The 13,129-nt window shown below is 48.1% G+C and overlaps 1 protein-coding gene across 1 annotated transcript in view; it reads right to left on the reverse strand.

Moving 5' to 3' along the window:
- actr5 (actin related protein 5) overlaps nucleotides 1–12,672 on the reverse strand; it is a 36,249-nt gene extending 23,577 nt beyond the window's left edge. The window contains exons 1-4 of the mRNA XM_052031556.1: nucleotides 12,078–12,672; nucleotides 8,776–8,999; nucleotides 6,854–7,023; nucleotides 2,074–2,291 (exon numbers count right to left, since the gene is read on the reverse strand). Of these exons, the coding sequence (XP_051887516.1) occupies nucleotides 2,074–2,291; nucleotides 6,854–7,023; nucleotides 8,776–8,999; nucleotides 12,078–12,566 (1,101 nt within the window). The 5' untranslated portion in view covers nucleotides 12,567–12,672. The remainder of the gene's footprint in view (nucleotides 1–2,073; nucleotides 2,292–6,853; nucleotides 7,024–8,775; nucleotides 9,000–12,077) is intronic.
- Nucleotides 12,673–13,129: the final 457 nt, after the last annotated feature.

Below are 13,129 nucleotides of genomic sequence, written 5' to 3' on the forward strand. Positions count from 1 at the left end.
CTTCTTCCCCACCGCTATCAGGCTTCTGTACCAATCACCTCTTTCACATCCCCTTCCCGGTGGTGCTGCCACTATGTTCTCGTACTCTTAATTCCAGCTCTCTCGGTTGATCTGTTATTGTCACTTCAGCATTTCTTTATGCATTGCTTCAGATTTGCACTACAATCTTTGCACCATTCTTCTGTTTTGCACTCATTGTTCTATTTATTAGCATGTATACTGTTACTCTGTGAGCTTTGTGAGAGCAAGGAATTTCATTGCACCCTGGTGTATATGACAATAAGCTCTTCTGAATCTGAACTGCTCAAGGTGCATCTAATTGTCTATCCACATACTTCAAATGTGTGCGCTTGGACTTGTGGAACGGTTTTGAAGTAGTTGCCTGATTAGGACAGAAGTTTCCCATCCTGTCTGCTGTGTGCACCTCACACAATATATTTGCCTCCAGAAAACGATTTGCTTCCTCTTGTTCACAGAGAGGCAGACAGAAACACACACACTCAAATAATTGAATGTGTGTGGGGGGAGCTGGAAGCATCAAAAGGTCAATGTAACAATGGTCATTAAACACAAACATCAATGGAGAGGATCATATTATCCTACAGTATAGGAGGCTACCACTTAGTCTAATTTGCTTGTGCCAGAGCTACCCAATTAGACCCAGGCATCATCAGGCAAGACAAAAAAGCTAAATAATAATTCAGTGATTACCTCCAGTCTCTCTGATCACAAGTTGCAGTTCCTAGATATTTCAATAATAAGGAAACGCATTTGAATCCTCAGATTTAATTAATTGAGAAAAATTAAAGGAGACAATGATTTCTACATCCTGTTAGTTTAGGCGAGAAAGAAGTGTATTTGGAAATAACTACATCACTTGTACTAAAGGCCACAAGCAAGGTCACTAATGCTCAGTGACTGATTAAATCTGTTTTTATAACAGAGGAGCTTGAGCTTTTTAAAAAGGTATTTGGCATACTGGACTGTCCAATTCTATCCACTTCTCCCGGGAAATAGAAAGCTGGTGGGCAGGAAAAAAAACACAATGTTTTGAGAGTAGTTAGCTTGGCTCAGCTGATAGCACTCAAGTCAGAAAGTTGTTGGTTCAAACCTTCCTTGGTCCACCAGTTTGCAAGGAACGCAATGTTGTCACTAGCATATCTTTCTAAGGAGACACAAACCAAAGGGCCCCATCAGATAGATGTCAAAGATATTTCATTTGAGGAACCCAACCAACATCATCAAAACATTTGATGTTGAAGCATTTGATGGCCCTGGGCCTGTACTCGCTGGAGTTTAGAAGGATGAGGGGGGATCTCAACGAAACCTGCCGAATATTGACAGGCCTGGATACAGTGGACGTGGAGACGATGCTTCCTGTAGTAGGAGAGTCTAGGACCAGAGGGTACAGCCTCAGAATAAATAGACGTCCTTTTAGAACAGAGATGAGGAGAGATTTCTTTAGCCAGAGAGCAGTAAATCTGTGGAATTCATTGCCACAGATGGCTGTGGAGGCCAAGTCATTGGGTATATTTAAAGCAGAGGTTGATATGTTCTTGATTTCTAAGGTTGTCAAAGGTTACGGGGAGAAGACAAGAGAACGGGGTTGAGAGGGAAAAATAAATCAGCCATGATCGAATGGTGAAGCAGACTCGATGGGCCAAATGGCCTAATTCTGCTCCCATGTCTTATGGTCTAACATTAAGTCGTATGAACCTACAGTATGGAAACAGTTCCTTTGGCCCATTGAGTTTGCTCTAACCACCTGTTTCCTACATTAATACCATTTTTACTTTACTCTCCACACATTCTCATCAACTCCTGCCCAGATTCTACCACTCACCTACACATTAGGGGCAATTTGCAGTTGCCAATTAACCTACCAGCTCGCATGTGTTTGGGATGTGGGAGGAAACCGGAACACCAGGAGAAAACCCACGCAGTCACAGGGAGAACACGCAAACTCCACAAGACAGCACCCAAGGTCAGGATTAAACCTGAGTCTCTAGCACTGTGAGGCAACGGCTCAACATGGTAGCAGAACCTTTCATATGTGTAGCCTTAATCCTTTACCTGGATGCTGAGCAGTCTCTCAAGCCTCTCCTGGTCAAGCTGTAGCTTTTCTTCCCTACGTCGAGCGTTGAGCTCCTGCAGCCTGCGAATCTGCTGTTGCCTCCGTTCCATCTTCTCCTCCACCGTCAAGGTGCTAGCCAGAAGTTTGTTGTTAAAAGGCAGCTGTATCCTGTGAATATTTTTCTCATAGAAGTCTGGGAGCTTCCACAGGCTAAGTTCTGCAGAAGGGCAAATATTTAGATCAAAGCCATATCTCACTTGCAACTCAAAATTCAGCTTCTACCCCACTGTTACAAGACTCTTGAGTGGACCTCTTTTATGATAAATATGAATTCTTGATCTCTCAATCTACTTTGTCAAGGTCCTTGCACTTTGTCTAGTTGCACTGCACTTTCTCTGTAACTGAAACACTATATCCTACAACGTTTTTTTTTTCTTTTTGTACTACTTCAATGTATGGAATGATCTGTCTGGATGGCATGCAAACAAAAGCTTTTCACTGTATTTCTGTACATGTGACAATAATAAACCAATACCAATTTTAAAAAATTCAAAACACCATTCCTCCATCCAAAAACATTGCCCTTTTAATTTTTTGTTTAAATCACATGCAAAGTTTTTCTTCCTCATATTTGGGGCAATAAAGTTTGTTCTTAATGATAACAATTGAGGGCATCATTGGCCCAAGTTGTCCATCAATAGCTGCCCTTGAACAGTTGCAGGCCATGTGATGGTGGTGGTCTCAGGGAGTCAGGCAGGGAACCCCAAGATTTTGACAAAAACACTAGGAAGGAATGGCAATATGTTTAAGGTGTGTGACTTACCGTATAAGATTGAAAGGTGATGATACCTTATACACTTGCTATTAGGTAATGGATCTTGTATGTTTGGAGGTGCCCCTGAAGAAGCCTTAGGAAAATGCTGCAGTATTTCCTGGAGATATTACACACTTCAACCAGGATCGTATTTGCCTTGCCTCCTGTTGCACGGTTTGCAGGCACCAGAAACTCTCTAGTATCTTATTTGTTTCATTATCCTTAAGATGCAAGGGCTTATATCAAGAGTGGCAGTGTATTTGACTGCACAATTCCTGGTCTTAGTTCCCACAGGCACTTCAGTGATCACTGTTTATAATCAGGAACTAGATGCGCATCTCTCTATCATTCCTTTGTTTTACTTATTATCTCTTGTATTTATATTAAGTTGCCTTTTGTATAAATTTAAATTCTCCTTCTTTGATTTTGTTTCTTTGTTACAACAGCTGTATGCACTAAATTATCAGCTTGGCTTATATTTATTCACCTGTTATTTATTTCATAATATCAAGCCTGTGGAACATAGAAAAGCACCAAGTCAGAGAGAGACATATCATGGAAACAGGCCCTTTGGCCCACTGAGTGTATTCCGACCATCAACTACCCTTTCACACTAATCCTACATTAATTCCTTTTCCCCCCACATTCTTATCAACTCCCCCCACCTAACACACTAAGGGCAATTTAATGTCGGTAAGCCTTTCTTCAACAGTAAGAATTCAAGATCAAATGAGATTCCATGCTTTAAATGTGTGTTCAAAGACCCTACCAGTTCAAACAATCATAGACAGGTACAGCACGGAAACAGGCCCTTCAGCCCACCGAGATCATGCTGACCATCAGGCACTCATTCACACTAATCCTACCCTTAATCCCATTTTTATCTTCACTTTTTTATCAACACCTGCCAGATTCTACCACTCACCTACACACCATGGACAATTTACAGTGGCCAATTAACCAAACATCTTTCAGAACCAGGAGCAAACCCACATGATCACAGGGAGAACATGTAACTCCACACAGAGGGCACCCGGGGTCAGGATTCAACCTAGGTCTCTAGCACTGCAAGGCACCAGCTCTACTAGCTATAGTATTTTCACCATTTCTGAATGTTTATATTTTTGCTGCAGATCACCAACATACACCTTGTGATTTATCACCACCCTTTAATCTTGTATTAATACAGCCTTGGATCACCAGGTTTTCTGCTTTGATTGTTTATACATGAGCAAAACAAACAACAGGCCTGGAAGCTACAGGATCAGTAACTAAATTTTGAACAACAAACAATTTACTGGCAGAAATCAGTGGGTTGAACGGTATCTGTGGGGGGAAAAAGGAAATTTCAGTGTTTCGGATCGAACCCCTGCATTAGTAATAGAGTACAAACCATAGCTCAATCCACAATTAGAGCAGGTTCTGAGTGGTATTTGAATTCCATCAGATTAACAAGGCAGGCGGGCAAGGACAGGGTCACTTTATTTAAAGCTTGCTAAGGTCTCAATAAAATGATGGGAGAGCTGACACACCAACCAGGGAAGTGGCAATCTGCTCCAGCTGACACTACACACACTCTGTATTTTATCAGTCAATGATAATGTGAGGAAATGCAAGGAAGACAGTCAGACATACAAGGCTAGGACGTACTGTCTTCTCCATTTAAAGAAAATTCAGTGTCATACCTTTAGAGTTCTGGATTAGCAGATGGAGCTTGGAGCACAATGACAGAGGTTCCTGCTTCCCCACCATCCTCCCACCCACCTCACCAATGAGTACTACGAGAATTTTGACACATCTTTCTGTTCTGCTATCACCAGCATGTCTGCTGGTCTACAAAGGCTCCCAGTTCACCCATGCAATTTTATAATTCCCATCTTAGTGTTCAAATCTCTCCATGGCCATGACTTCTTCAGACCTATAACACTCCAAGAAATGTGTTCCCTCACTTCAGACCTCTTGTGTGTCTCCCCATCACTAGCAGCCATACCTCTAGTCATCCAAGCCCAAACTCCACAACTCCTTCCAAACCCCTCAGTCTCTCTCTCCTCCTTCAAAAGATGATGCTTAAACTCTGAGCTGCCCGTCATTAGACTTGTTCTTTGGCTTGATGTAAGTTTTTGTCTGACTACAAGACTATAATGCACCTCAGGACACCCAATCACGTTGAAACTGCTTTATAAATGCAGACATTATTGATCTTTATCCCCCTCCCCCACCCCCTAAAGACTGGGATATTAGGTTTACAATTGTAGAAATGAATTGTTTACAGATGTTGCAATGACTGCTCAGATAAATATGCAGCTAAAAATACCATGCAGGCAACATAACTGATGCCTGTGTCATCGCTTAAAAACTTAACAGCTATAAAGATAATGAAATATAGTTCTGCCTGTACTCAGCAGAATCATAAACTAACAGGTGCAAAACATATGTAGCATAAAATTGGACTAATTAACCGGTAACAGGAAACAGAGTGGCAGTGTCCCGATGAAAGAGTTCTTCAATAAATCACCTCAATCCTCTTGCTAGAGTCTGGCTTTCATTGTTACGTGTATCAAATTGCTGTAGAGGTACCCCACTGAAATAACCAAGGATGAATCTCCCATCGTCTAACATAATAGGTGTATTTTTAAGCATGGTTGACATTTAAAAAACGAAATTGATAAAGAAAACATTAAAGACACAAAGCTATGTTATCAAAGAGGAAGGAGGAAAGATCTGCATTTATATATCACCTTTCAGGTCCCTTTCAGTACGTCTCAAAGTGCACTCATGAAGTATTTAATGCTGTAATAAAAGAAAAAGCCACAGCTAATTTGTGCGCACCAAGCTCCCACAAATAAGCAATGTGATTATGACTTAGTAATCAACATTTTCTTGGTAATGCGAGTGAGGGGTAAATAGCAATCAAGACACAGAGATATATCCTCTGCTCTTCTTCTGAAAATTCCATGGAATTAGAGGGCAAGGAGACCTTGGTTCAATAAGATGACACCTTCAACCTTGTAGTACTGAGGGGATCAGCCTAGGACTGTGTGATTAAGTCTCTGGACCCAAAACCTGCTGCTTCAGGGGCATGAATATATTCTCAGGTGAAAGTAAAATATCCCAAGGCACTATATAGAAGAGCAAAGGGGTCTTCCCAGCAGTCTTGGCTGATATCTATTCCTAATCATTATCACCAAAGAAACCCTAATCTTTATGATGTTGCTATTTGAAAGGTTGTTGTGTCCAAATGGCCTCATTTCCTACATTATAGTAGTTCCAATTCAAGGAGTACATATTGCCCGAGAAGCATTTTGGGATACCCTATAGTCACAAAATATTTTGATGAATAAGTAGCTTTTCTCCGCCATCCCCATTTACAACCATATAATTCTACAAGACAAAAGCAGGCTGCATATTGTGGCAACACTACTCCCACATAGAGTGTGATAATTCAGCTGTCAACAGTTTTGGCCACATTGCTGTAAATGACCAAGATTGATCTTATGCACACAAGTTGTTTGTAATTATCCTCCACCTACTATATTTCCCATAGAAATCACCCTGCTTTTACAGGGAAAAGTTGCTGTAGTTTCTGTCATAAGTTTTGTTTCCTCCACTCTTTAAACACACCCTTGTTTATTGAGTAAACTGACTTTGTTCACTTGTCTGTTTTAAGTACGAGCCCAGACATCTAGCCCACCTACCCCTGATACATTATCGATTGCCAATGCCATCAAGGGGAAATTAGGAAGGGGCGGGGAAATCCAAGCTCAATTAAAGTACTTTAGAAAATTCCCCTCTGAACATCTCCAATCCACCCTGTCTACCCTCAAACCCTCAGGCAACAGAGGAACAACTTTAGGACATCAGGTGGACCAAATATTATTTATAATGACACTTGCCATTCTACACAGGGTGATACCTTTGCAAATTGTTTATTCCTAATTAATATCTAAAGAACTAATAACAATTACCTTCCATATAGTCGCCTGCAATGTAACAGTGTTCATGGAGAATTTCTTCCATTCTACTGAGTGTGATAGCTGGTAAATGTCCAGGGTACTTAAGCTGCAGCAGACGCTGCATATACGATGCTGCCTGGCTTCCACCCAGATTAATCCTTTTACTGTTACAGGCATCCAGCCTACATTTGACAAAGGAAACGTTAATCAGCAAAACACAAAGTAAATGCAGAGTGCCATAAAAGTATACATCATGATAGGATGCCCTCACACATACACTTTCTTGTAAGGGGATAATTGAGTAGTGAGATAGAGTGAAATCTTCTGGGTTTTTTTGCCCTATTTAGGGCAATTTTCCTCTAACTCAGTGGTCCACAGAGACCCCAGAAGCCACAGGTATATTTTCTCACCCAAAGTTGGCAGCTTGGCGTGCTTTATGTTTTACAGCTTGGTACAGCAACTGCTCTGCCCAGGACTGCAAGAAACTGCAGAGAGATGTGGACACAGCCCAGCGCATTATGGACACCAGCCTCCCCTCCTTGGACTCTGTCTTTACCTCTCGGTGTCTTTGTAAAGCAGCCAGCATAATCAAAGACCCCACCCACCCAGGACATTCTCTCTTCTCTCCTCTTCCATCAGGTAGAAGATACAGGAGCCTGAAGGCACGTACCACCAGACTTAAGGACAGCTTCTACCCCACTGTGATAAGACTATTGAACAGTTCCCTTAAACAATGAGATGGACTATGACCTCACGATCTACCTTGTTGTGAGCTCGCACCTTATTGCACTGCACTTTCTCTGTAGCTATGACACTTTACTCTGTACTGTTATTGTTTTTACCTGTACTACATCAATGTACTCTGTACTGACTCAATGTAACTGCACTGTGTAATAAATTGACCTGTACGATCGGTTTGTAAGACAAGCTTTTCACTGTACCTCGGTACAAGTGACAATAATAAACCAATACCAATACCAAGCTTTAGCCATCAAACACGAGTTGTCAAGGGCTAGGTTTTTGCATTCCCATTTGCTTCCAGATGCCCACCAAGCTTCCACCAACCCATTCCCTAATTATCCCCTTCCATAGTGAATTTAAATCCAGGGATTGGCCTTGGCTCAGTTGTTGCAATCCCAGATGTTAATAAGTTTCTGAGTTCAAGCCCTACTCCACAAATTAAGCACAGCATTGGCTGATACTTCAGCATCATGCTGAGGGAAGTGTCTTGGATGAAATATTAAACTACTTTTAGACCACTTCTTTCTCTTCTCCAAAGGAATATAAAAGATCAACGATGCTGAAAATACTCAGCAAGTCAGGCCACATCTGTGAGAAAAGAAAAAGAGTTAATGTTTCAGGTTGAAGATGAAGTTCTGACGAAGGATCTTCAACCAGAAATGTTAACTGTTTCTCTTCCACAGACCTGAGCTACTGAGTACTTCCAGCATTTTCGGTTTTTATTTTAGATTCCCAGCATCCGCAGTTTTTTTTATTTTCATTTAATGTAAAAGATCCCAAGAGGCTGTTCAAGAAAGAACATGGAAATCCTCCTTATCCTGATCAAAACTTCTCTAACCATCACACATATCTCCATACTGATTACTTGTTTATAGGGCCATACAATCTTTCCTTTAAAGATTTATTACATTTCAAAAATAATTCATTTTTTATGATTCATTTGCTTTGGGATGTCAAAAAAAAAAGCTCTTTAAACTGTTACTTTATGGGGAAACAAAGCAGATATTCAACCAGTGATTGAAACAAAAATAAAGTTGGAAATATAGTTCCAACATCTGGATAGTAGTTGAGTAACTTTACTATGATACCACATCCAGATACTACAAATTACAGTATCCTGGAGTGAGGCAACATGCAAGTGGTTTATGTGCAGTTTTTGTTTTAAACCCTTTTTATGCAGATGCTTAACAAACCTGCCATTCAGCACCGGCAGAATGTGAGAGCAATGATATCCAGAGGAAACAATCAATCCAGTGGTGTGCTGTTTATTGTTCCACCAAAAGCTGTAAAGATCGTCGATTCCATACGATACTTTGGGAACATGATAGCATTCGAAAAGGAGCTCGGACATCAACTGTCGGGAGTACAGTGGATTACACGGAGCTTCTGTTAAAACCACTGGATGGTCCACACAACACTGTAACAGATACAAATGGAAGCAGTTAGTACAATTTTCAAAAGCAGTTTTTATAATTTAAGTTAGTTGGCTATCTGCTAATCAGAAAATTTAGAATTATTTGCTGAGAGGGTAAAACAACATACAAACAAGTGAGAGCAAGGAGGAGAGCTACTGGCTCATCCAGCTTGCCCCACACAGTTCTGAGGTCAGGTTCAACACTGTGGCCATTCCTACCCCTCAAAAACAGATTAAAAAACAGGACAATTGGAGAGAAAAGTGAAAACTCCTCTCCAGCTGCTGAAGCAATTGAGACGAGTTCACCAATCCAAGAAGCCACACTGGTCTGGATTAACTTTACCAAAGTACTTTAGAAGGAAGAGCTCCTTTCCCACACTGACCCCATCGTCAACACATCTCTTGACCCATTAATTTCTCTCGCCACAGAGCTCCATACCCTTCCACACTATCTACCCATCCTCCCTACTCCTACAGCACATCACCCATTACATCAACCTCACCATAATCACCTTTTAGATCCAACCAATCCACTGTACAATCCCTGCCCCATTACCCCAAGTGCAACCAAGCCCATTCCCACAGCCCCTACTCTATCATCCCCAGGAACCCACACCCACATCTCACTTCCCCAAACTCTGACAGTCATCCCCACCCTACCTAAACCACATTCCATCTCCACAAATCACCACAAGGGGTAACCAACACAATCTCCTCTCCACACTGCCCCCTCCCACAACATCCTTCCATCTTGTCCCCTCCAACAACATCCTTTCTCCCACATCCTCCTTCCCCCCACCATCCCTTCCCACAACCTCACCTTCTCATTCTCCCCCACTCCTATCCCACCACATCCATTCACTCCCGACTCTTCTCACAACTTCCCCCATTCCTCCACCCCATCCCCTTCACAGCCCTTCCCCAGCCACCCAGGTGCCCGCCCAAGCTCCCTAGTCCCTCCCCACCACAGCCCCTCCAACCTCATCGCCCCTCACATCCCTGTATACCCCTCCCATCGCGCTGTGCCCCCGCGCCCCCATCCCTCCCCAGCCTCCATCCCCCGCGCCCCCATCCCTTCCCAGCCCCCGTCCCTCCCTCCCCCGCCCCCCCCAGCCCCCGCCTCCATCCCCCGCGCCCCCCATCCCCTGCCGCCTCCTCCTCCTCCTTCCCCTCCTCTCCCCCACTCCCCCCTCCTCCCTCCCTCTCCCCTCCTCCCACTCCCTCTCCTCCTCCTCCCGCTCCCCCCTCCCTCCCCTCCCCCACTCCCCCCTCCTCCCTCACTCGCCCCTCCCTCCCACTCCCGCTCCCTCCCCCCCCCTCCTCCCCCTCCCCTCTCTCAGCTCCCCCCCTCCCCTCTCTCTCCCCCCTCTCCCCCCCTCCCCCCCTCCCCCTCTCTCCCTCTCCCCCTCCCCCCCCTCGCCCCCCTCTCCCCCCTCCCCTCCTCTCCCTCCTCTCCCCTCCCATCCCCCTCCTCCCTCCCCCCTCCCTCCTCTACCCTCTCCTCCCGCCCCCCTCCCTCCTCTCCCTCTCCTCCCTCCCCTCTCCCCTCCTCCTCCCCCAACCTCCGCCCCCTCCCCCCTCCCTCCCCCCTCCTCTCCTCCCCCTCCCCCCTCCTCCTCCTCCCCCTCCCCCCTCCTCCTCCCCCCCTCTCCCCTTCCCCCCCTCTCCCCTCCCCCTCCCTCCTCTCCCTCTCCTCCCTCCCCTCGTCCCTCTCCCCTCCTCCTCCCCCAACCTCCCCCTCCCCCCTCCCTCCCCCCTCCTCCTCCTCCCCCTCCCCCCCTCCTCCTCCTCCCCCTCCCCCCTCCCTCCTCCTCCTCCCCCCTCTCCCCTTCCCCCCCTCTCCCCTCCCCCTCCCTCCTCTCCCCTCCCATCCTCTCCCCTCCCTCTCCCCTCCTCCTCCCCCAACCTCCCCCTCCCCCCTCCCTCTCCCCCTCCTCCTCCCCCCCTCTCTCCCCTTCCCCCCTCTCCCCTCCCCCTCCCCTCCCCCCTCTCCCCTCCTCCCCCCTCTCCCTCCTCCTCCCCTCCCTCCCCCTCCCGTCCTCTCCCCCTCCTCCCTCCCCCTCCCTCCCTCCCCCCTCTCCCCCTCCTCCCTCCCCTCTCCCCTCCTCCCTCCCCTCCTCCTCCCCCAACCTCCCCCTCCTCCTCCGCCCCACCTCCCCCTCCCTCCTCCCTCCCCCTCCCTCCTCCCATCCCCCTCCCCTCCCTCCTCCTCCCCCAACCTCCCCCTCCCCCCTCCCCCCTCCCTCCCCCCTCCCCCTCCCCCCCCAACCTCCCCCTCCCCCCTCCCTCCCCCTCCCCCTCCCTCCTCCTCCCCCCTCCCTCCCCCTCCCCCTCCCCCCTCCCTCCCCCTCCCCCTCCCCCCTACCTCCCCCCTCCCCTCCCTCCTCCTCCCCCAGCCTCCCCCTCCCCCCTCCCTCCCCCCTCCCCCTCCCGCCTCTCCCCTCCCCCCTCTCCCTCCCCTCCCCCTCTCCCCTCCCCCTCCCCCTCTCCCCTCCTCCCCCCTCTCCCCTCCTCCTCCCTCCCTCTCCCCTCCTCCTCCCTCCCTCCCTCTCCCCTTCCTCCTCCCTCCCTCTCCCCTCCTCCTCCCTCCCTCCCTCCTCCTCCTCCCCCCAACTCCCCCTTTCCCCCCTTCCCCTTCCCCCCCTCCTCCTCCCTCCCCCCCTCCTCCTCCTCCCCCCTCCCCCAAACTCCCCCTTCCCCCCTCCCCCTCCCCCCCCTTCCCCCCCTCCCCTCTCTCCCTTCCCCCCCTCCCCCCTTCCCCCCTCCCCCTCTCCCCTTCCCCCCCTCCCCCCTTCCCCCCCTTCCCCTCCCCCCCCTTCCCCCCCTCCCCCTCCCTCCCCCCCCCTTCCCCCCTCCCCCTCCCCCCCCTTCCCCCCTCCCCTTCCCCCCCTCCCCCCCTTCCCACCCCTCCCCCCCCCAAACTCCCCCTCCCCCTCCCTCCCCTCCCCCCCTCCCCCTCCTTCCCTCCCCCCCTCCCCCTCCTTCCCCCCCCCTTCCCCCCCTCCCCCTCCTTCCCCCCCCTTCCCCCTCCCCCCCCTCCCCTTCCCCCCTCCCCCCTCCCCTTCCCCTCCGAACTCTGACCTCGGAGGCGATGCCCAGGTGCTGAAAGATGTGGTCGAAGACCTGCTCCTGGATGTCGAAGTTGACCACCACGTTCCTGTCGAACTGGGTCTTGAGCAGCCAGCGGACCACCTCCAGGTTGCTGATGTCGTTGCCGACCTGAGTGTCGCTGCGGGAGGCGCCGCGGCCCCGCGCCGCCACGTTCTTGAACTGGAGCCGCGGCGCCGGCTCCCCGGCCCAGCCCGCCCGGCACTGGAAGGACCCGTTGTCCACCACCACCGGCACCTGACCTACTCCGGCCTCCCCCGGCTCCGCTATCGGGTCCGCCACCGCCTTCACGTCCCGAAAATAGAAAACATTAGGCGGCGGGGGACCCTCCGAGGCCGCCGCCATCCTGGTCCGGCGGCAACAACAATCCCTCCGCAGCTGACAGGACGCGCCGGCAACTTTCGTTCCTACCATAGCGATGGTCATAAATTTCAGCAACATATATTGTGCATCACAACTCATAAACTTTTTTAAACATTATGCAAGACATTGCGTTATACAGTGAAAGTTGAATTTATTGTCATATGCACAAGTACCTGTGTACCCAGGTGCAATGAAAAACTTGCAGCAACATCACAGGCACATAGCATCACATAAGCAGCATTCACAAGAAAAATATAAATTATACACAATTTTTACAAGAAAGTTAACAAATAAACAAAAAAAGTCCATTTCGGTGCAAAGTGGTCATTGTTTTGCTATACGGAGGTAGTGATTAGAGTTGGTTGAAGGGAAGTAGCTGTTCCTGAACCTGGTGGTGTGGGACGTCAGGCTTCTGTACCTCCCGCCTGATGGTAGCTGTGAGAAGATGGCATGGCCCGGATGGTGGGGATCTTTGATGATGGATGTTGCCTTCTTGAGGCAGCATCTCATGTAGATACTACGGATGGTGGGGAGGGATGTATTGGGCTGAGTCCACTACTCTCTGCAGCTTCTTACAATCCTGCACATTCCTATGTGATGATCGTAAATTTCAGCAACATTTGCAAATATATTGCACGTCAGAATTCATATATCTGCAATGA

The sequence above is a fragment of the Pristis pectinata genome, chromosome 16 (assembly GCF_009764475.1).
Source record: "Pristis pectinata isolate sPriPec2 chromosome 16, sPriPec2.1.pri, whole genome shotgun sequence".
Taxonomy (NCBI): Eukaryota; Metazoa; Chordata; class Chondrichthyes; order Rhinopristiformes; family Pristidae; genus Pristis; species Pristis pectinata.